Source organism: Mercenaria mercenaria, chromosome 4, assembly GCF_021730395.1.
Source record: "Mercenaria mercenaria strain notata chromosome 4, MADL_Memer_1, whole genome shotgun sequence".
NCBI classification, from domain to species: domain Eukaryota; kingdom Metazoa; phylum Mollusca; class Bivalvia; order Venerida; family Veneridae; genus Mercenaria; species Mercenaria mercenaria.
Genome location: NC_069364.1, coordinates 91991535 through 92016639, shown reverse-complemented (window position 1 = coordinate 92016639; position 25105 = coordinate 91991535). Strand labels below are relative to the sequence as shown.

General features: G+C 35.2%; 1 protein-coding gene and 2 long non-coding RNA genes across 4 annotated transcripts in view; 1 reads left to right on the top strand and 2 right to left on the bottom strand.

The window, feature by feature from the left end:
• Window positions 1-25105, top strand: part of LOC123553082 (intermembrane lipid transfer protein VPS13D-like) — a 240767-nt gene that overhangs the window by 19716 nt on the left and 195946 nt on the right. For both annotated transcript variants that reach the window (XM_053541957.1, XM_053541958.1), the window contains 8 exons: window positions 28-118; window positions 468-735; window positions 1164-1329; window positions 1754-1920; window positions 2693-2878; window positions 4770-5060; window positions 5406-7170; window positions 8277-8581. In XM_053541957.1, the coding sequence (XP_053397932.1) occupies window positions 28-118; window positions 468-735; window positions 1164-1329; window positions 1754-1920; window positions 2693-2878; window positions 4770-5060; window positions 5406-7170; window positions 8277-8581 (3239 nt within the window). The remainder of the gene's footprint in view (window positions 1-27; window positions 119-467; window positions 736-1163; window positions 1330-1753; window positions 1921-2692; window positions 2879-4769; window positions 5061-5405; window positions 7171-8276; window positions 8582-25105) is intronic.
• Window positions 1-25105, bottom strand: part of LOC128556526 (uncharacterized) — a 218055-nt gene that overhangs the window by 5581 nt on the left and 187369 nt on the right. The gene's annotated exons all lie outside the window — the stretch shown is intronic.
• LOC128556525 (uncharacterized) overlaps window positions 8260-25105 on the bottom strand; it is a 192136-nt gene continuing 175290 nt past the window's right edge. Inside the window, exon 4 of the long non-coding RNA XR_008370742.1 lies at window positions 8260-8392. This is a non-coding gene — a long non-coding RNA (uncharacterized LOC128556525). The remainder of the gene's footprint in view (window positions 8393-25105) is intronic.

The window sequence follows — 25105 nt, the reverse complement described above, 5'->3', positions numbered from 1 at the left end:
TGATGTAAACTATGGTGTTACTTTCAGACGGTTGATATACACCACAGATCCACAATACCCCACTGTTATAGTGTCAGGAAACCTGCCGTCACTTACTGTACATGTGAATGAACAAAAGGTACATGTTTTATTGTAATACACCTGAGAAAGTGTAAGCCTGCTTGGTACTGGACTGTGAATTGGCATAGTTTGGCATGGTATAATAATCTCAATAACAATATGACAAAAAACAGAGTGTCTGAAATCATCGGTCAATACCACTGATTCATGTGGGAAAGTTTTAAGTTACAAGTTGAAAACAAGTCAGAGCTGGTACAGAATCTAGGAACACTGGGTAGATTAAGTGACTGCAGTTGCGTAAATGAAATACTGTTGAAAAACTGTTAAACCTTAAACAAAGAAAACTTGTAAATGGTATTACCAACTTAAGAAGGTATTTTGCAAAGAAATGCTGTGAAATATTCCAGGTTCAAATAATCAATGCCTGTTTGAAGTCACTGTCTTCAACATCCAACCTAAGTCAAACAGTGAAATCTTCTGGTAGTAGTCAGTCTCTGACAGAGTCCTCTAGTGGTGTGAATATTGGAGATCTAGGGGAGGTTACTCTAGAAGAATCTATAAGAACAGACAAAGATGACAGTGCAGACAAGAAGTTGAAAGAATTGTTGGAAGTGTCACAGCTGTTCTTGATGAACTTCACTATCAAACATATGTCTCTAGAAATACACAGCCGAGGTACTTTGTTAAACCATATAAATTCTTTTAAGTGAATAAACAGATTCTTTAGCACGTGGGAATTACAGTAATATAATTGATTAGCATATATGTTTTAAAGAAATCTTTATCACAGACAAGGATTTGTTGTCTCTCCCAAGAAGGAAAAGTGGTATGAAATTTTATTTTAGACTTGAAGAGATTTTGCAAAGAATTGAATTGCATGCATTCATTCTGATGTGCAGTAACATAGTATGAAAGTAACTTGTGTTACATTCCATTGTTTCTAGATAGGTACCATAACAGTTGTTTTGAAAATTCACACTGATGCTAACTTTTTATATGTTCCCACATTCTGCAGTAGATTTATTTTTTAAAAAATTGCCATGTAATTTTGGACATGTGTTGGTTTTACTTGGTAACTCAGCAAAAAAAATTTTGTTTCATAGATCGAGCAGTGGCAGAATTACAGGTAGCTGGTGTGAGGACCAGCATAACTAAGCGACCATACGACACCAGTGTTAAACTGATGGTACACAGTCTGCTAGTAGTAGATGCTCTTCAGACTTATGGACGAGATTTTGAACTGCTTGTTGCATCCCACAGGAATATAACGTAAGAACTATAATATTGGCTAAGTTAAATTTTTGTTGATCTTTCTGGTGGAATGTTTAAGAAAAGTGATGCACACAAATGCTTTATTTACAGAACAAGGGCCCTTTTTTGACAGACTGTATTATAAATACTGGTAACAGTAATGCTTAGCTTGAAGGCTGTCTTGATAGGAGGGTTATACTTCTAAAAATTTGTTGTACTGGGTGCCACCTAGAGAATAGGGTAGTATCTGAACATAAAATGAATGGGAACTTTACTTGTTCATTTGGAATCAATTTCATGGCTTGTCCCCCATGAATACTAATGATTCACTGTATGTGAAAAGTCTAAAACATTCCAGTACAGATGTAATTCTTAAAATCTTTAATGTTAAAAATGTAGCAAATTGTAATACGAGTTTAAAACAAAAATTTCTTATTTCTAGAATGGACAGTGCCAGCGGGAGTATTCGTGATTCAGCAGCAACATCTCCCATGATGACTTCACCAAAGTCACCTCCAGGATCACCAATGGAGCATGCTCCAACAGTATCAACAAGTGGGGGACTACAAGATGTTGTCTCAAGGGCATTTCAGACATTGATTAACATAGGTGAGTTATCTGAAACAACTAAAACAGACGAACATGTTAAAATCAGTACTGATAATATATAGTTTTTGAGCATATTTTAAGCTCTCTCTCACAGAGGTATTTTTAGTCAGTCGTTTTCTTCACAGCCTCTTTCTTTCCTTTCTTTCTTGATAATAAAGACTATGAATGTCCTACTCCCAATAAAAAGATGATTGCTTTTAGAATCGTTGTCTGTCTATCTGTCGTTCGTCCTTCCATTGTCTGTCTGTTAACCACAATTTCTTTAAAAAAAATTCTTAACCCGCTATGCCAATTCCAGTAAACTTCACAGGAATATTCCTTGGCTGGTCTCCTTTCAGATTTATTCAAATACTGGTCATCCATGCAAAAGGAAAAAGAAAAACTTTAAAAATCTTCTCAGTAAGCACAGGCCTGATTTTGAAATCATTTCCCAGAAATGGTCCATAGGACACCCTCTACCAAGTTCTTCAGATTATATTAAAAACCCTGTCTGAAACTGCTGGCTCGATTTGAAAATAATTTCACACCAATTATTCTGTTTTGTTAAAAAAAAAAACTTGGCTGCCAGGGTCTGTGTTAATTTTCTCTAGCAGCTTTTTTGAAAATAATTTAAAATAGTTTGACAGCATTGTTTCTTGTTCCAAAGTTATTCAATCCAGCTGTGAACGTAAGTTGGACGATAAAGGGCTATCATGGTGCTGTTGTTTAACAGAAAAATGCTGAACTACCAGTAATTATCAGATACTTATGAACTTTTCTATGAACTTTCCAGGGGATAAAACACCAAAGGTGTCAATGCCTGAGAGTACAGCTGGACATGAGGCGTCCTGTACACCAGACAGTGAGGCCCTCATAGTGGTTGAGTTTGATATGATTGCAGCTAACTCTCCCAGTAATACTAACATTGAAGGGCCTCTCAACACAGCAAATTTACAGTTTAACAACCTCGATATTATTGGTGAGATTATAACATTGTAGTCTTTAAACTCCCATTTAAAAAAACAACACAACAATGTATTATGTTGAGTTGTTTTCTTTCAGATCAGTGGCTTGAAGTCACAAGGACCCAAATAAACATTGTTTTGGGCAACTTCTTCTTAATTACCTCCCTTAAACTTGATAAGATATTTTTTATGCCCCCGGCATCTACTGATGCGGGAGGCATATAGTGATTGTCCTGTCCGTCCTTCCGTCCGTCCGTACGAGGTTAACCAAATGGGACCGTTTCGTCTAGCATCAATACCCCTTACTAGAATGACTTGATACTAATGCAGATGTAAACTGTGACCATTCCTCATCTTCAAACATCACCTGACCTCAGTTTGACCTTGACCTCGTTTTGGACTTAGGTTGCTTTGTATGGGGCATCTCTTGGTTAGCCAAATGGGACCGTTTCCTCTAGCATCAATACCCCTTACTAGAATGACTTGATACTAATGCAGATGTAACCTGTGACTATTCCTCATCTTCAAACATCACCTGACCTCAGTTTGACCTTGACCTCATTGCTTTGTATCGACAAGGATGCCACCGGGGGCATCAAGTGTTTATTGAACGCAGCTTCTTGTTTTTATGCCCCCGAAGGGAGGCATATAGTTTTTGAACTGTCTGTCCGCAATTTTCGTGTCCGGTCCATATCTTTGTCATCCATGGATGGATTTTCAAATAACTTGGCATGAATGTGTACCACAGTAAGACGACGTGTCGCGCGCAAGACCCAGGTCCGTAGCTCAAAGGTCAAGGTCACACTTAGACGTTAAATGTCATTTTTCATGATAGTGCATTCGTGTCCGGTCCATATCTTTGTCATCCATGGATGGATTTTCAAATAACTTGGCATGAATGTGTACCATAGTAAGACGACCTGTCGCGCGCAAGACCCAGGTCCGTAGCTCAAAAGTCAAGGTCACACTTAGACGTTAAAGGTCATATTTCATGATAGTTCAATGATGGGCATGTCCGGTCCATATCTTTGTCATTCATGCATGAATTTTAAAATAACTATGCATGAATGTGTGGCACAGTAAGACGACATGTCGCGCGCAAGACCCAGGTCCGTGGGTCAAAGGTCTTAAACTCTAACATCGGCCATAACTATTCATTCAAAGTGCCATCGGGGGCATGTGTCATCCTATGGAGACAGTTTTGTTTATAACTTTTCTTATTTTGTTCCCAACTATAAAAGAAAATTGTATATATTTAAACATTGTATATATTAATTGCCAATAATTGATATTTGAAAAATTTACAATTATAGGTTAACTTACTAGACATCTAATTTTAATCTCTTTTTACTGCATTATACTTACCGTGTATGTATGATAGTGTAAATGGTAGAAATTAGCAAGTCAGTATCATTCTTGTGTCTTTTCATCAGAATTACTTCCCTTTAAATTTCACCAGTTTCTGTTAGTTGTATGGTAAAACAAACAGATTAAAACTAGAAAGAAAGATTAGTGTTTACCCTAATTTTTCAGCCAGAATTTTTCAGCCAGTCACAATATAAGATATTAAAAAAAAATTCCAGTACTTGTTCCTGAAGAAAGTACAAATTGTACGTTACTATCTTTGAAGAGAGTCATTAATAGACTGATCTGTTGATAGCTGCATTGAAAAATGTAGTTGAAAAAGTTGGGTTGAGGCTAGGAAGTGAAATCTTCATCATTAGGAAAACATTGTTGGTCATTATGCTTCTTCCCTATTGGTTTCTTAATGATGAAGATCTCACTTCATAGCCTCAAACCTGTAGTTGGAACCATTTTGAGCTTTTGTACTAAAAGAGTTAAAATACAAATAAATTAGTAGTAATATCAGAAAGCACCAGTAATCCAGCGATATCTCTATTTCAGCTAACCAGGAAACTGTAGTTGAGATTGTCAGTTTCTTGAAGAGAACGGTACCCAAGACGAAAAAACCATCTGGGTTACGGCAACTGTCTGCTCCAAGTAATTTGACAGTAAACCAGTCCATGTTTGCTGGTTTGTCTCAGTTGGATACAGAAAAATCCAAAACTGAACTGACGGCAGATTTTAATCGGTTGTCTGTTATGATGATGAGATTAGACTACAGTTCTGGAGGGAAGGCCGCAAGGAAAGTTGCCACGGCAACCATGTCATGTGCTAGAGTCCAGGCTAGTATAGGTAATGCTTATGAGGAGTGGCTAAATTTATACATTTTAAAACTGAATTGTTTGCAGTTGAAACTAATTAATTTGAATATTTTGAAGTCAAAAACTTGTGTACATGAAATATTTGGAAGTCAAAAACTTGTGTACATGAAATATTTTGAAGTCAAAAACTTGTGTACATGAAAGAGCAGTCCTACTGAATCATCTGAACTAATGTCTTGTGATCGGTATATCTTATTCTGTCAGCATTTACTTGAATTCTTTGTTATGGATGGAAGTAATTAAGGCATGCTTATAGGATGGGTGTTGACATTGTTTGGATTTTTTTTATTAGTAAAAAATGTACAATTTGTTTCAGGCTCGGAGCTAAGTATGTCAGGCTCTCTTGGAGGATTTCACGTGTTTGATGTTACACCAGAAAATAAACGTCATCGCAGACTTTTTACTGCTGGCCATGATGTTTGCCGGGAAAGTGTTCTAACTCCAAACATCTCTAGAACTGCTAATGAATCAGAACCATTTGACAACGATGATAATAAAGCATTTTCATTCAGTTTTAGCAAACCTTTGAGTAACAATGGTGAAGCCTATTTAGATTCTACTAATGCAGAAGATACAAAAAAGGTCAGTTTGAAGGTTGCCTCCCTTTGCTACACACATTCACCAAGAACTTTGAATGAATTGTCACTGTGTGTGTCAGAATTCAAGGAGTACAGAACTTCAGTTGCACAGTCTATTAAAAGTGTAGCTAGTGAGGTTGCTAAGGGAATGGTTGCTAAGCGATCAGAATTAGGTCTAGGTCAAAGTTCATTATACGGAAGTTCAAGCAGCTTAGAGGGGTTTGGTGGCTCAAGACAAAAACTGAATATAGCTCCAGAAAAAGCAGAGTCTGAATATTTTGAAAATATGACATTTTGTGAGGAGGCTGAAACTGTGGAAACTAGAATAGAATTAGATGCTTCGTTTGATTCACCTATTATTGTTGTGCCAAAAAATGCAACTAGTGCAAATGTACTAGTTGCTCATCTTGGTGAGATTACAGTAAGCAATACGGTAGACAAAAGTCAAGGTCACTCGTTTGAAGATGTCTTGACAGATGGGGAAGGGCAAAGACCGGACCGTATATTCATGGAAGTGCGTAACATGAACCTTTATGCTGCAGATATTGACAAAAATACACAGACATGTAAAAATTCTATAAATTTAGATGGGTCTGTGGATTATAGATCATTGACTGTAGGGAGTGAATTTGGAACACCAATTTTATTTGACACTACAGTACATGTGACTATAGACCATACAACAGGAGGAACTTCTGTGATAAATGCAAACAATGTTGGTGAATTTCCTGGACATTTTCAGCCAAAAGATGTAAATGACATGTACTATGAGCAAGAAAGTCAGCCAGTGTTGGACATGAAGGCAAAAATACAAACCCCACTTAAACTTGTGCTTCAAAAAAGTGTCTATGAGCAGATTCTGCAGACATCAGATTATATGTCTAGTGCAGATGAGAATGTAGAGCAGACTGAGTCCAATTTTAACCAGAATGCAACTAGTGCAGACAGTCTGCCAAAAAGTATGACTGGTTCACCAGATGGTTCTACACAGCCTGAGAGCTTATCTTCAAGCAGACTTTCTAGTTTGAACCAGTCTCAGACTACCAAATTATTTGTAACAAAGAAACTTAAATTAGAGGTTCCATTGTTCAGTGTTGAACTAAGAGGTGATTTCGGTGAAGGCGAGCGGGGAGTTGTGGAATTAAAACTTCATAGATTTCTTCTCGACTTCCTCAAAGACAATCCCGCCACAACGAAAGTAGAAGTTTTTCTAAAATCTCTAGTAATGGATGATTTATTAGAAAAAGCAGACTCTCCTCACAGACAGATTATGGTTTCTAAGGAACCACAGAAAGATGATTTTGCAGACATGAAACCTCGAGAGTTCTTGTCACAGTCCTGTCCAGATAATGCTATTGTTGCTCCAGTACCTGTGATGCCGCATTCTTTACCAAGTAGTTTCCACAATCTTGCGCCAACTGTTAACCAGCCTGTGGTCACTGAGCCCTTAATTAGACCATTCTTGACAACACAGACATTTGCTAGAAGCAGATTTCAACAAGGGTAAATACTTTTATGAAGTGTTAAAAAAATTGTTGAAATTATTCCTTGTCATTTTTATAAGGGAACATCATTGTAGCCATAGAAAGAACTTTATCATCAATTATTATATTGAAATCAGGCTTTGAAGGGAAAGGCAATGTTGTTCTTATGTTAATTCAGTCTGCTAGGATTTCTTAAATAGTTTAAAGAAGAGAAAGAATTTTCAAAATCGGCTTAAAAATGACAATGTTATGAATATTAAAATGGCGCCCATTTTGTTTCCATGATAACAAAAAACAAAATGGCGGATTTATTCGATTTTTAGATACATAATTGAACTGAGCCGCACCATGAGAAAACCAACATAGTTCATTTGTGACCAGCATGGATCAGACCAGCCTGCGCATCTGCGCAGTCTGATCAGGGTCCATGCTGTTCGCTTTCAAAGCCTACTGCAATTAGAGAAACCATTAGCGAACAGCATGGATCCTGACCAGACTGTGCGGATGCGCAGGCTGGTCTGGATCCATGCTGGTCGCAAATGCACTATGTTGGTTTTCTCATGGTGCGGCTCATTAATTTACTGCATTTATTTTCTGTAAAATAATTTCTCAACCTTTTCCATCCATAATGAAAGAAATTACCATGTTTTACATCTTTACACTCAAGAAACATATAAAATAAATCTATTTAAAAGGTTATATGCTAAATAAGGAATTCAACAGTGTGTAAATGTCATAAACACACTGAAATGGCTGCCTACATGATCACCCATTTTCTTAATTTTCAAACAGCAATATCTTTTTCAATAGTGGTCTGATTTTAAAAATTCTTTCAGCATTATAAAAGACTTGAGGATGGCTTTCATATCAAATTAACCTATTGTCAGGCATTCCTTGCCCTTCAAGTCTGAACAATAATTAAGTAAAGTTATGCTTAACAGATAGTCCTGAAGTACTACCTTTCTGGATTTTTTTTTGAGAAAGATAACAGATGTAGGTTATGCTTCATGTTTTGATTTGTTTATTCTAGTTATTTCCAAATATATACATTTTTAGGGAGATTGGAAGGTTTAAGGTAGTGTTGTGTATTCGCTTTATTTAAAACAAGATTATTCTATATTTCAGGGCCAGTCCAAGCACGCCTCCTCCAACACCCCATTTTTCACGTAGGTACTCTCACGACGAGCTTTCAGGAGAAAATCTTGTTCACATCTCAGTTCTCTTAGTGGACAAAGCATCACCTGAGTATAAAGAAAAATACAATGAAACTAAAAGGTTTGTCGATGTTGATTTCAACTGTCTGGACACAAAAATAAATCAACAGACATGGGTAGTGTTGTTGGATTTTCTTGGCCTTGGAGCAAAAGTACATGACGTGGACATACTGGCTGGGAAGGAATCTGATCCAAAAAATAAACCAGTCAATCCTGGTAAGAAGGTTTACAATACTTGTAAATCACAAATAAGTCAATTCATGAAATTAAATCTTGAGGAACCACTTAAATTCCCATTCAGTTTGAATGTGTTGAGTGATCAAAATCCATACATTAGATCCCAACAAAATAGCTGTTTTTGTGAAACAGTGAATTTTTTTATGCCCTCGAAACTAAATGGTTTCACAAAATAATACAAAAATACATATGAAATTTTGACTTGAACCTTGATAGATATAATGAAAGTAAGATAATTAGGCCTGCTCTTGCATATTTCTTTATAAAAGTTTGAAACACTAGTTAAGAAATAATAAATCTGTTCCTATATTTTATCAGTTAATAAAATATTGGCTGGAGTTTGGATGCGTAATAATTAAATCATGAGTGCGTAGCACGAGTGGTTTAATTATTCGCATCCGAACGACTGCTCATATTTTATTAACTGATAAAATTATTGGAACAGATTTATTATTTCTATTCTAACAACGCAAATAATTCGTATTACTCACGCTAAAGCTGTGAGTAAATCCTTCCATAGGGGGGGTTCAGATATTATCTGGAATAGCCCAATATAAACATAATCAGAAAAAACATTCATGTCTTCAAACAAGAGGGCCGTGATGGCCATATATCGCTCACCTGAGTTTAGTTGCTTTAACAGTTAAAAGTTTCTACTAAATAAATACAGGCAGGTACTGTGTGTGTGTGTGGAGGTGCGGGGTCCCTATATTATTAGTTACACTGCTTGTTGGTGACAGGATACAGGATATACGCTGTTGAGGAAATCCATATCAGGCGAGAGCGTAGCTCGAGCCTGATATGGATTTTCGAGACAGCGTATATCCCGTATCCTGTCACCAACAAGCAGTGTAACGATTTTATCTTGCCGACTACCTTTTCCATCCTCGCTGTACTGATTGACACAATTTTTATATTAATAAAGCTACTTACAACAGTGCAGACTGGAATCCTGAAATCTTCCCTGGTTTTCATGCTTTGATTATAGTTGATTAACACCAGCCATAAAATGAAAAATGAACTGTATTTTGACAGAATCACAAAACACAGAAGCTCATTTATACAGGTTATGAACTGGTTTTGAAACACTTTTACGTTCCATCCTTTCGAAAAATCATCAGATTAGACGATGTCAGAAATGTCTTAAACTTCCGCTTTAGTCCCGTTTCCTGTTAATTCCTTTATCTTGCAGGTAGATTAAATGATCCTACAACAAACTGCTGTCTTACAAATGTGTTAATTCCTTTGCTTTACGATGATTTTACTAAAACAACATAATTTTCAACCTTTCAACGGTCAAGGTCAATCGCGGCCGTGCCATACAGAGTTACTGTTCTTCTATATAATTTCCACTCACTTCACGAACCTAAATTAGGTAGGAAAACTAAGAGCGGCAAGAAAACACTATTTTTTTTTATCTCGGAAATGATATCTATAGTTTGGGCTTATAATCTGACTTGTTTTAATTACCCTAGCGATGCGGCAGCCATTTTGTTTTTAATCAAAATTCATATCTGTAATGTACTAGCAGGATATGGAATATATCCTGTCTCCACGTGACGTCTTTTGACCAATAGAAATGCAAGAATCTTGTAGGAGGCGAGATAAAAGTCTATATAGACCATGTGCCCCCCAAGTATCAAAGCCCTAGGACCTGTGGTTTTGGACGTGAAGATTTTAAAAGTTTTTCCTTTCGGTTGCCACGGCAACTAGAATTCTGTATGGAATTAAATTCTTTGAACGAGTATTAAAGAAGACCATTTAAGAAACATCTCTGTTAAGTTTCATCAAAATTGACCTGGTGGTTTAGGAGGAGATGCTGTTTAAAGTAAAGTGTGGACGGACGACGGACGTACGACCGACGGGCGGACGGACGCCGGACGGTGAGCGATCACAATAGCTCACCCTGAGCACGGTGAGCTAAAAACAAGAATATCATAACTGTTCTTTACAATATTTGTTCACATATGATTTCAGCCATTTGTCACCATCTAAACGTGAATAATCTAGAACCATTTTGTTGTAAAGGCAATACAGTAGTAAATAAATTTGCTATATGTTCTATATAAGGTTACCAATTTCTGAGAGCTGTCACACATAACTAGGCCCGTCTTAAAAAAGAAATAATAATCATATGTCCATGAATGAGCTATAAACCACAAAAAAAAACACCAAAAAAGTAACGGCCGTGTATCTTCTAAGAGAGATTTTCTCTCTGACAGGTCAACAAGTTTTGGAACATTTTCCAAACTGACAGCTAGAATGTGGGTATGCACACAAGTGTAAAAGGGTTTGTGTACATTTCTACAGATGCAAACAATCTTCTTGAAAATGCTACCAAAATGTCAACTAATAGTCCACAATGAAAATAAAACAAAAACTGGCATACTGAAAACATAAAAATGCCAGTTTAACTGTTTTTTCTTTCTTTCCGCCATTATCTAGTCCGGAAGTGCTGCTTGAATGCCTATTTAGTACTTTTATATCTTTACAGAGTTTTGAACAACAGCGAGATGTTAGCATAATTCTAATAAAACTTTCACGACATTAGGAAATGCTAACAATGTATTATATTTTTATGTTGTTATTTCTATTCTCAAAGTAGAAAGATTATTATTCATTGTATGTTTTGCTATTATACTTAAGGACAGAAGTTTTGCGCGATGAACAAAAAATTAAAAGGACCAAAGACAACAATACATATTGACTCTATTGAAAAGTAATAGTCAAATCAATTCATTTACACACACTATTTTTAAAAAATCATATCAGTACAGTTTTTATACACATTCTTGTGGCACTACTCTCAAAACCAGTTCAACACATTAATTGACAGTTGTATATCCGCCATTTGTTTTAACAAGAACTACACATCTCCGTCTAATGGGCACCACTAGGAATTACTTTTGCAAAGCACCGCATTGTCCACTAATGATGTACCTCAATTCATTTCTCTACATTGTGGAGATTGCTGTTATGCAATTTCTGCATCAGATAGCTCTTATTTACCCGGTACGTGGATACAAGCAATATGAACTGCAATTGTCGATTATCGTTTAAAACTGATCTGGATATAGTGGTGCTATAAAATGTTTATAAATCTTTATGTTTGGATCAAATTAACAAAAAAGAAAATATCTGGACTATTATGTAGTAATGAATTTGATTATTACATTTCAAAATAAGTAATATTTTTTCTCGTCTCTGGTCCTTGACAGTTTTGTTAGTCTTACAAAAGTTAACCTTAAGAACAATACTATTTTAAAAAATCTATATAAACGTAGTGAAACTCACTCTTGCATTTCATCCTTCCTTCCATCTAGTACCTGAGGCTGAAAGAAAATAAGTATGGGTCATATGATATCTTTGATTTTAAATGTAAATATTTATTACCATACTAATCAAATATCCTGATAAAACTTTGTAAGCAATATGTGCTGTTAAGCCGATATCATTCAGACTATGTAAATAGTAGGTCGGCAAAACAGAATGATAAAAAATGCACGGATATTGTAATGTTTATCAAAAAGGAAGTTTGAGAAACTAATCTTTAAAAAGCTTCATTTTTAAAAACGATATTTAAAGTATATATATATATAATCTAGTCCAGTTCACTTTAAATACATGTATCACTACTGCTCCGATTTAAATACATGTATCACTACTGCTCCGATTTAAATACATGTATCACTACTGCTCCGATTTAAATACATGTATCACTACTGTTCCGATTTAAATACATGTATCACTACTGCTCCGATTTAAATACATGTATCACTACTGTTCCGATTTAAATACATGTATCACTACTGCTCCGATTTAAATACATGTATCACTACTGCTCCGATTTAAATACATGTATCACTACTGCTCCGAAAACAAACTAACAGAGAAAAAATAAATAAATAAACATTTTTATATTTATACATACTTCAAAGGGCAATAATTCGTCATGAGTACTTATACATATTAGTATACTTTTAATTGTTGTATCCTGGTTATTTTGGGAAAAAAATAAACTTAAATTATATATTTCAAGTCATGCTACACGCTATAGGTCAATGAAAAGCCTACTTACTATTTATAGATACAAGAGGTCAGGTACAAATTGTTTGCAATATTAATGGCATCCTACGACCTGAAAGTGATTTTCCTGTCACGTGACCCCTACATGCTGCTCTAATTTATTAATGAATTTGATTTTTGCAGCATTTTAAGCATCCCTACGGAAATAAAATGTCAATTTAATGACCTTGTTCTGTGAAGACTTTTTCTGTGAAGGCATAATCTTTTATTCAGTTATTCAGGGCCAACCCTATATACCGAACGAAAACTGCAAAAGCTTGGTAAGATTCAACAGAGTTTCATCAAATAAATATTACCAACTTTCTTAAACTTTGTTGTTTTTCATAAACAGAAGGATATGTGGAAAATACCTCCACAAAGGGATTTAACTTAAAATTGACACTTTTTGTCTGAGTTTTTATAGACATTTATTACCAGTAGTTATTATAGGCCCATCTATTAGTTTGGGACAACGACCACCATCCTATCAGAATGTATTATGTAGTTTGCTGATTTTATGTCTGTATGAAACATGTTGAGTTAAATATAAAGTCAGTGATAGAACAGTTAACTATATACGTGAAAATAAGCCGTCTGGACCCTGGTTTAAAATTAAGAGGATCATTACGGTCAGTTTATTTATGATCGGTAGGTAGAGCTTTTCTGGAAACATGAGGTGTTTTGCATGGTGCATGTGCAAAAAAGAGATACAGAATATAGGAAACAAAAAGCATGAACCTATACTATAGCCCTAGTCATTACAACAAGCTGGTTTCCTGTGAAATACAAACAAGCTGTTGTTAGACCTTTGCTATAAAAGCAGCTTTCCAACTATCGTCCTGTGAATAATTTATCATTTCTGTCAAAACTTATTGAGAAAGCTGTTCTTTACAGATTAAACAAACATGTAAATCAAAACAGTATTTCGCCTAAGAACTATTCTGCATATAGGAAATATGACTCGTGTGAATCTGCGCTGCTTCGGTTGGTTAATGATCTTCTAAGTGGCATTCACGGCCCTTAATTGCAATTGACTTAAGTGCGGCATTTGACACTGCCGACCACGACATTCTGCTAGATGTCTTAAAAGCACAGTATAGTGTCTGTGAAACAGCTCTTTAATGGGCAGACACCTACTTACGGCATCGTACTTGTAAGGTTAATATCAACAATGTATATACATCAGACCGCCAACTTGAATGCAGTGTGCCCCAAGGCAGTTGCCTTGGTCCGTGCATGTACTGCAAGATATAGTAGTTCACTTTGCTATGAAGTACCAATTCAATACTGCTATGATGAATCAAATGTGAGGAGTCCGACATGTAATACAGTGTATCTGACTGAACACTTTAAGTTCCAAACAGCAATTCACTTGTAATCATATATTTTTCTCTTTGTTTTTTAAACATACTTTTGACACACACATATAGCTTTTAATTTCTTGTTTGTTTGTTTGTTTTGTTTTGTTTTGTTTTGTTTGTTTGTTTGTTTGTTTGTTTGTTCGTTCGTTCGTTTTGGTAGAGTGTGCACTTTTGATTTTTTTTTCAAATGAATTAATTTTGTAGTAATACGTCCCATCTAAATAAACTTAGGCATATTTATATCAAACCTTATTAATACCGTACACCACGTGTTCAAAAATACGTTGACCCCCTTAAATGTGATAAGAATAGAATAATGCTCAACTTAGCAAAGTTTATTTACAATTATTACAATTTGAGTATCCACATTTATGTTGTAAGTACTTGTTTTTTCTACTTTTATGTAAATAAGTAATGCCAAATTGTCATCAGTATCACACATTACATCTTCACATCCTTCACTTTTATTCACATAGTGAACCTTAGAACTATGACACAAATGCGTTTCAACTAACTCAGAAATTTATTACATTTTGCAACTTTATTACAAAACGGGTTGGGATGTCCATCTGACATTGTAATAAGCTTTCTAACCCGTTTTGTAACAATTATTACAATTTGAGTATCCGCATTAATATTGTAAGTACATTTTTTTACTTTAATGTAAATAGTAAATGCCAAATTGTTGTAAGTATGACATATTACATATTCACACCCTTCACTTTTATTCACATGGTGAACCTTAGAACTATGGTATAAATGCTTTACAACTATCTCAGAAATTTATTACATTTTGCAACTTTATTACAAAACGGGTTGTGATGTCCATTTTACATTGTAATAAGCTTTCTAACACGTTTTGTAATAATTATTTCAATTTCACTGATTTTGTAAAGATCCAATTTCATTTTCTAACTACTTGCCTATATGGCAGGTAATAAATAAAATCTGGAAAGTAGATACCTCGAAAGCACCGAAAACAAGGCAAACAGTGAAAATTGGAGACTCGGTTGGCCATATTATCAAAAGATCTTCATCTCCTTCACATTATTCATAAAGTGAGCCTTAGAAATATGACATAAATGCTTTAAACTAACTCAGAAATTTATTACATTTTGCAACTTTATTACAAAACGGGATGCTGTATTCATTTTCACTTTGTAATAAGCACTCTTAACCATTTTGTAGAAACTTCCTTGATGTTATGCTCACCAATAACCTTTTTAGTTACAATTAATGAGTAAAATTACATGCTAAAAGTACGCCACCTGACATGCTCACCTCATTCAATTTTATTCACATAGTGAACCTTAGAACTATGACACAAAATACGTTTACACACACTCTGAGAAATTTATTACATTTTGCAACTTTATTACAAAACGGGTTGTGACGTCAATTTCAAATTGTAATAAGCACTCCAATCCGTTTTGTGATAATTATTACAATTTGCAACTTTATTACAAAACGGGTTGTAACAAAGCTGCAGGGTCCGACCAAATAAGACCGGTCGTACTTAAGAATATTAGCCGAGAGATCTCCCTCATCCTTACAAAACTTTTCCAAAAATCCCTGCAGTCAAGTACTCTGCCAGATATATGGAAAAAGGCAAATGTTGCCCCCATCTTTAAGAAAGGTTCTAGGTCAGACCCAGCCAACTATCGCCCGATCTCTCTTACCAGTAGCTTGTGTCAAACCCTGGAACACATTGTATGCTCTAACATAACAAAACACTTCACAAAGAACGATATGTTCTATGAATTGCAGCATGGTTTCCGAGAAAAGAGACCTTGTCAAACTCAGTTACTAATGTTAGTAGAAGATATCCTTCTTTGTACATGCACTTAGTGAGTGAGTGAGTGAGTGAGTGAGTGAGTTGGGTTTTACGGCGAATTGACACAAAATGGTCATATATCGCCGAGTTGTACACTTAGTACTGTAAGTACTGTAATAAGAAGGGCATGTACACATTTTACTTAATAATAAAAATACTAAAAACAGAATGTTAGATCTAAGTGCAAAACAAATATCCATGTTAAACATCTGATTCGTCAAATGCTATTTTTAAGCCATCATTTCATCATTTTCTCCCTTCTATTTTATATAATTATGTGCAGTGTCATGCATGGGTTTATGTAAAGCAGCTAACGTTTTGTGTAGTAAATCAATGACTGCAAGCGATTTTTTACTCTCAGTGAGTGCATCTTTGAATGATAGATCTATATATTGCATTATCGCATAACAAAAATTTGATGAACCCAACCGTCATATTCATACGATATATAATGCCGCGTGACCAACCGACCATGCAGTATCGTGATCAAAAGGTTTGAGTAACATGATTATTAAATCATTTCCTAAATGTTGTGTTACACTCGTCAGAATATTGTAACGATCGTAACCAAATTAAATCCTGGGAAGAAAGTGCAGTTTATTTATGGTTAAAGCCCAGAACTGATATTAAAAGAATCGGACAAACCATAATGTTCCGTTTTATCCACCGTCCACTGCGCTGCAACCATATTTGGTCGGTTATTTTATATACCTGCAGTGACAATTCACCGGCTGTTGTCTGATCGTGTCATACGTACGCTATGATGTAAACGTAATCACACTTACGCCATGATACAAACGTAATCAGGGGCCTTTTTACACAAAAATGTTACCATTTTTATCAAAATTCTACAAAATCAGAAGTCCCTCATCAAATTTTACAGAAGTGTTTACATTAATGGCAAGGAATAGCACTAAACAAGTGTTTGTGGCTGAAAGAGTACATAAGTGGGCTCCTGTCTCAGTGAGTCACTTGTTGTTTCCAGACAAAAGTGACAAAAATAAGATAAACCCTTCAGAAAACTAACCAATGACCGCGGAAATACACTCACCTGGCCAAATTAATCCAAGTTTCTGGAACCATCGCTTCCGCGAAAGCTATGGCCATTGTGATTTTAGTTACTTGAATGTTTTATTCGACTAAATGATTTAAGGCTTTAATGTAATTGTTATCACAAGCAATTTTATAAAATTTTATTAAATATTGCAATATGATGATACTTTTGATGCTAAAAATGAGGTGCGCGTTTTCTTCTCACCTTCGGTCATTTATATTGATAGAATACAGTTTAATTGTTTACTGTATTTTTCATATTCAGTTGTATTTTCCATCATATATAATATTATTTAAATGACCAGATTCACATGTTTCATTTTACTTCGTTTTTTTTGTTTCTTAAAAAGAGTAAATAATAAGTTGTAAATGTTTACATTGTCTGAAAAAAATAATCAAAGATTGACAGACTCCAGTAGTCACGTTGCCTTGGCGGGATCCGGACAAACTCCGCTTGACACAGGAAGCCGCACCATGTTTTTTCCTTTGCTTGTTTTGTTTTGTTTTGTTTAACGTCGTATATACCGACACAATTATAGGTCATAAGGCGACTTTCCAGCTTTGATGGTGGAGGAAGACCCCAGGTGCCCCTCCGTGCATTATTTCATCACGGGCGGGCACATTGGTTCCGTAAGCCAGCTGGATGGCTTCCTCACATGGAGAATTCAACATCCCAAGTGAGGCTCAAACCCACATCTGTGAATGGAAAGTGACTCGAAGTCAGTGACCTTAACCACTCGGCCACAGAGCCCCCATGTTTTTCCTTTGTGAAGGACTTTTGATGATCCGTACAGGCATATACATTACTTGACACTTAAATTTGAACACGTTTTTTAATTATTGAAAACACAATGCCCAAGTTGTACATACTCATGGGAATCGAAGTTTCACTGTGTGAACTTTCTGTAAAATCGAATCATTCATTATTTGGAAACAATGACATACAAGAACCATGCATATATACGCAAGAATCTTACACCAAATTAGTGAGTTACCGTATTTTTGTAAAAATGAAATATCTATGTCACTACTTCCTCATAAAAATGACCGCATTATTAGATTTTATTGTAATTTTATTATGTGATTGACAAGAATATACATGTAGTTCTTTTTAAAGGTATTCCAAACAAGTTTGATAATATTCCCTACGGCACTCGTTCACTCACTCCGTGGTGTGCTTCTACAATAGAAGGATTAGCATTCAACACACCTGATCTACATGTGTAGAGAAAATCACCTTTAAAATCATCCACTTACTATTATCTGCTACGTGAGTTACAGTCACAACCCAACTAATAAAATGGACCGTGGGGTCGTGAGTTCTATTATGTTGATAAATGACATCATGTCTGGAACCATACGTCTTTCACACCTGTTCCTTCATTATAACCAGTTTGTTCAATAATTCATGTCCCGTTTGTTTATTAATCATAATCGTTTGTTCCATCATTATATCTGCCGCAGGAGTTCCATCATTTCACCCATATGTATATGAGAGCGTTCTTTTGACGAGCAAAAAAGTTCTGTTTGTTGTAGCTCTTCGCGACTGCAATAATGTAGTTTATGCCAAGACCCGCGGTCGAAAAATGGTCAGTAACTGGGTGAAGTCCGTACATATAAGAATTTAAAATACAGTTATAAGCTATGTCGCACTTCTTAATACCAGTTGAGAATTTTTGTTCCATTTTCTTTAAGAAAGAGGGCCAAGGACTAACCTAGGGAAGTTTGATTTTTAGCCATGGAATTCCATATCGGACAATGTAGTAATACTCTTTCAAAACTAGTCATAGCAAAAATCTGAGTTGTGGTGCAGAAAAAATGAACAGTGTTCAAGAAAATAAATCGTATTCCATATGACATACATGTAACACTATATAACACCGCACGTTCGGTCGAATTGTTATCCTAGTGTAGCAGGTAACGGCTAGTGAAAGTATAGTTTATCATAAATTTTTGCTAACCAAAGTGCGAATCACGTGACATATGTTGGGCGTGAACTCCTGTTCATTCAGTAGGCAGTCAGTAAAGCACGAGGAAGGACGCAAAGCGAAGACACAAAGCGGGGAACAAAGGTAAATAAATTAAAAAAGAAATGTTTAATTACAGTTTCGCTTGTTAGACTTTTATTTGATATTCAGATTGTTTTTTTTTTAATATGCATCACTTTTCTAGATTTTCTCGGGAGTGGTTTGGCGGGAAGATTTTTTTTTCTGTGTTAGGCTTGAATCAGTTTCATGAGGTAAAGGTTGATGGTGGCGGACGAAGTTTTGGGAGAGAATATTTTAGATTTTATAAACTTCAGTTGTGCTGGAGTGACGCAAGGCAGTTCTCAACAGCTGAAAGTGTGGTGAAATAATCTTAAATGTGTTTTAACTTTTAGCTTTACTTTTATCAAAAAGAGTTGGCGTGACCGCGTCGAAATGGCGGCGTCATCTTGAATTTTTCTTATAAAATAAATTTTAATTAATCACAGGTGGCTTCATGCATTTGTTCTCCTTGGATAATATTATCCTTGTTTAACCTTGGCCCTTCTACCACTATGTCTCAGTATTACTGTAATTGCATGAGTTTGTTTTCCGGTATTTACAGCTTTTGACCTGATTATGTAAATAGCCTATAATCTATTTTTAGCTCCACTATTCGGGGAATAGGGGGGCTATACTACTCGCCCAGGCGTCTGTGTGACCCTTCTTGGTTAAAATTTTTCGGCAACCTTTGTTTTTCTGTCATATCTTTGTAACTATTACTTGTATCTTACTGTAACTTCACATAAACATTGTCCAGTATACAAACAATGTATATGTAGGGGCTGAGCACATTATACCCAAGGTCAAGGTCACCAAGCTGTTATACTTTGGTTATTTTTAAGGTTAAAGTTTTTCGGCAACCTTTGTTTTTCTCTCATATCTTTCTTACTATTGCTTATAACTTACAGTAACTTCACATAAACATTGTCCAGTATACAAACAAAGTATGTGTAGGGGCTGAGCCCATTATACCCAAGGTCAAGGTCACCAAGCTGTTATACTTGTGTTATTTTTAAAGTTAAAGTTTTTCGGCAACCTTTGTTTTTCTATCATATCTTTGTTACTTTTGCTTATATCATACTGTAAGTTCACATAAACATTGTCCAGCATACAAACAAAGTATGTGCAGGGGCTGGGCCCATTATACCCAAGGTCAAGGTCACCAAGGAGTTATACTTGGAATTATTTTCATGTTAAATTTTTTCGAAAACTTCGTTTATAGACATATCTTTGGTACTTTAAAAGATAATGACTTGAAATTAAATGTATTTGTTTATAATCATCTGCATGTGTGGCTACATACCCCATAACTCTAATTGTGTTTTTGACAGTATTATGCCTCTTTTGTACTTAAATTTTTTTTTGCAATCTGCACTTTCTGGATATTACTTTGATGCAATATAAGATAAAGACTTGAAACTTAAAATGTATCTTTATCATCATCATCTGCATGTGTGGTAACAATCCCCATAACTCTGATTTGTATTTTTGACCCAGTTATGCCCCTTTTATACTTAAATTTTTTACAAACTTTGTTTTGATATAAGATAATGACTTGAAACTCAAAACATATCTTTATTATCATCATCTGCATGTGATGTAGCAATCCTAATAACTCAAATTTGTGTATTTGATGGAATTATGCCCCTTGGTGTATCTTCCTTTTAAAGTAGAGGTCTCTTATTCAGACATATATTCATTTTACTGTCAAATCCCCAAATAGTGGAGCGCGCTGTCTTTAATACGGACAGCTCTTGTCCTTATTCCGCTTATCTTCCATGCGTTTTGGTACTCCTGAACAGAACTAGCTGCACCTACTATTTATATGCTAGCATATGTGTGCATAGTGTGAAACTCATCAGTTAGCAAGTGGTAAAACATTTGTCTAGTGTCTCAGTACCTCTATGTAAATGGAAAGGGGTCCTCGGTGTACTTGTGAATTTAATTTATCCCCCCGCCAAAGGCGAAGGGGATATTAGAAATGCTCTCCGTCCGTGCGTGCATGCGTCCGCAACGATCTTTGTCCGGAGCATAACTCCAAAAGTACTGGAGGGATTTTCTTCAAACTTCATACACTGATAGAACACATTGGGAGGAAGTGCAGTGTGCAAGAACAATAACTCTACCTTGCCTATTTTTTGAGTTATTCCCCTTTATCATATTTTCTTAAAAAATTTTGTCCGCAGCATAACCCCAAAAGTACTGGAGGGATTTTCTTCAAACTTCATACACTGATAGAACACATTGGGAGGAAGTGCATTGTGCAAGAACAATAACTCTACCTTGCCTATTTTTTGAGTTATTCCCCTTTATCATATTTTCTTAAAACATTTTGTCCGGAGCATAACCCCAAAAGTACTGGAGGGATTTTCTTCAAACTTCATATACTGATAGAACACATTGGGAGGAAGTGCAGTGTGCAAGAACAATAACTCTACCTTGCCTATTTTTTGAGTTATTCCCCTTTATCATATTTTCTTAAAAAAATTTGTCCGGAGCATATCTTCTTCATGCATGGAGGGATTTTGATATATCTTGGCACAAATGTTTACCACTACGAGGCGGAGTGTCATGCGCAAGAATCAGGTCCCTAGGTCAAAGGTCAAGGTCACACTTAGAGGTCAAAGGATACAAGAATAAAAACCTTGTCCAGAGCATTTCTTCTTCAGGCATAGAGGGATTTTGATATAACTTGGCACAAATGTTCACCACCACGAGACGGAGTGTCATGCGCAAGATCCAGGTCACTAGGCCTAAGGTCAAGGTCACACTTAGAGGCCAAAGGTCAGATACAAGAATGACTTTGTCCGAAGCATTTCTTCTTCATGCATGGAGGGATTTTGATGTAACTTGGCACAATTATACACCATCATGAGACGAAGTGTCATGCGCAGTTCCCTTCTTTAGAATTACTTCCCTTTATTGTTACTTTAAATAGCTTTTATTGTAACTTTTTCATTACTAGTAGTAGGGAAAAATCGAGACCACTTTTCTGTAGTACAACAAGCGTGCTAAATCTAATTTTGAGGTGTATTTTGACCAATCTCTACCTGATAAAGATTTCTGTGTGGACTTGCAATTTTTTTTAAGATTAACTTCCCTTAGTTGTTACTATAAATAACTTATATTGTAACATTTTCATAATTGACCCTAGGGAAAAAACAAGACCACTTTTCTGTGGTACAACATAGATGTTACTCTCCAATTTTAGGTGTATTTTATTATATATAAGGTATCTCTACCTGGTAGGGAGTTTTTTTGTGGACGTTAAAAAACAAAAGACTTATAATGATTACTAAACAACCACAAAATTAACATTCCATTTGCAAATACAGCTGCTAGAGTAAAGAAATTTGCTTTGACGGGCATATATTGTGACATTCTGGCACTCTTGTTCCCTGTTAGCTTTCCATTCCTTCTTTTTACAGTATAGCCATATAGAAAAACATCATAGCTATACTGTTCATGAAAATTAATAAAATTTAGCAGTAAACCACCTCACTACTGACTTATTCTTTCTTCCACATCTTAAAACCTCTGATGCGGACCACAGCTAAACGGTTCTTCAAAGCTTTCCCCAAAATTAATACTTTCAGACACTAACTTGCCAGGAACTTTAGCCTTCAATTATAATATGCCCGGCGGGGGGATTAGCCATGTCTAACATGGCTCTTGTTCCATCTTATTTCCATAAAATCTGTATTCTGTAAATGTTTCAGTACTTCTTAAAACCCTGATATGCCTTTAGTGCAATTGCATAGTGTTTGTTCTTGTTATAGTGTACTTGTGAATTTAATAATATACTTTCAATTATTAAATTCACAATTTTTGTAGTTTGAAAATATATATACATATAGCAAAGAAATAAAAAAAAAAAAAAAAAAAAAATAAGGAAAAAAAGGAGAGAATAAGGAAAGAAGGAAGAAAAAAAATGACATGCATGAGCAATCGTTTGGCAGAGAGCACAAGCTCCTGGGGCTCCTAATTCGAAGGATATGGTCATATTTTGGGGATCAAATTCAAAGGGAATACAGCATGTCCAAACTGTAACATTGACATGCATGGTATGGAGGGGATATCCACCATTTCACACATTTTACAAGTTGATATTCAATATGCCATGTTGGTTTTCATAAATATTTACGCTAAAAGAGTTGCATCTTAGCAAGGCTAATACTTCAGATTTAGAAGCGTCATTTCTGGATTTAAATTTAAGCTTAAGGAGGTAGGTTACCTTGTTACAAGGGTAAATTCAAATTAGTTGAACCGCAGCATCTTTTTGTATTTCGTGTAATATGAAGTTTTAACTGCTAAAATCTCAGTTTCCTTTGTCTCTGTCCCTTCAAGTTCATTTTTTATCCAGGTTTGAAGAACATGACCCTCCAAAGGTATTTCATATTGAAAGAAGAAGGAAAATACGGATATTTAACTCTTTTCAGTGTATTTTAGTTTCACTGATGTCCGTAGAAGTCAGCATAATCTATGATTTTACTAGTATGCACGTTAGCTTTCTAATATAAGCTTAAAATGTATATGTCGCGGGGCTCGTGTTTCCATGGTAACGCATTTTCTCTCATTTTTAAACAACTATGTATAAAAATAGGGGTTTTCGACGGCTTCAGTGCCATTCTGTTAATGACCAACATGGAATATTTGGGTAATATTATTAGCAAAATACCAAGCACTATACATGGTACCCTATTTTTCTTAAAGTTTAAAGTAACCATGGCAACAGAGATGTTTAAAATGGCTTATATCTTGCTTTTTGTCGTAATTCTTATAAAATAATATTGAATAAGATTATCTTTCTAGTTGATGTAGCTTTAAAACATATTATTTCTAACGTAAGTTATATTTTCGTGTTATCTGCATTTATTCAAACAAATTTCTAAGCTTAGAATACTTACAGCAGTACCCCTCGTCTGGCATTTTTCATGGAAAAATCGTTCAGCATGCTACTTTTATTCTCATGGATATTGTTGAAATGAAAATAAAAAGCCGAAGCTGTGTTTCTTAAATAGACTAGTGTCAACGCTTTTGAATTTTACATTTAGATACATAGGTCACGGGCTTCGTTTCCATGGTAACATCAATTCAATTCAAGAAACCACAATTTTCTACTGAAATTTGAACAATTTTAGATCTTAGTTTTAGTATATAAGTAACAAATTATCAACGGAACCTGTAAAATAGGTATTACAAATCAAACTGCTAGATTTTTTATTTGAAAATGGCCGTAACAAGTAACCTCTCACCCAACTATATTCCAAATAACATTGGTTACCGTCATCCATTTTCTTACATTCTGCATAACATTTCAATATAACTACATAAAAGAAGCAAAATATTGATTATTATTCTGAGCAAAAGATTCATAAAAAATATTTCAGCAAATAATGGTTATTTGAAAACAGTTTGAATAAAGAAAATGCACAGAATTACCTTCTTTCAAGATAAAAGCTATTAATTTTGCGCGGTAACTGACACGTAACGTCATGACGTCAGTGACGTCCTTTTGAGGCAACATTGTTTTGAAGCGTTTCTGCGGCAATTTTTTCATTATTTCTGCATTATTAAACCATAAAGCGTCAGATCGAAGCCAGGTCTATGATTTGTTTTCAGAAGAATGAATATACAAACACATTTAGTTTGTCGTAAACGTCGTCGTAAATTGTCACGTTAGCTTCCGGTTGGACATACGCATATACAAATATAAAGGTAACCTACCTCCTTAATATAGAATTGTGAATAATAATATAGTAACGAAAATATATGATAAACGGGACAATTTTAATTTTGAAATTGTGAACTTCCCCATCTTGATGAAGATGTCCCTCGAACAACATCATACAGTGTCTATATTTCACAGCTTATTGGTTTTGCAAGAGCTTGCTCAAAGATAGATGATTTTAATGACAAATCTTCATATATCACCAAGAAATTGTTGCAACAGGGTTACCATTATCATAAGCTACGGAAAGCTTTTAGTAAATTTTGCTACAGATCGTCGGATAAAATTCAGAAAATTAAACATACCTCTTATTTTAATCATATATTTGTAAAATGGGTTAAAAAGTTTATCGATGCGAAAATTGTGAAGCACATTGCATGTTTAATGATTGACCCCTCTACAAACTTAATAGCTACGCTTTCCTATTTGATG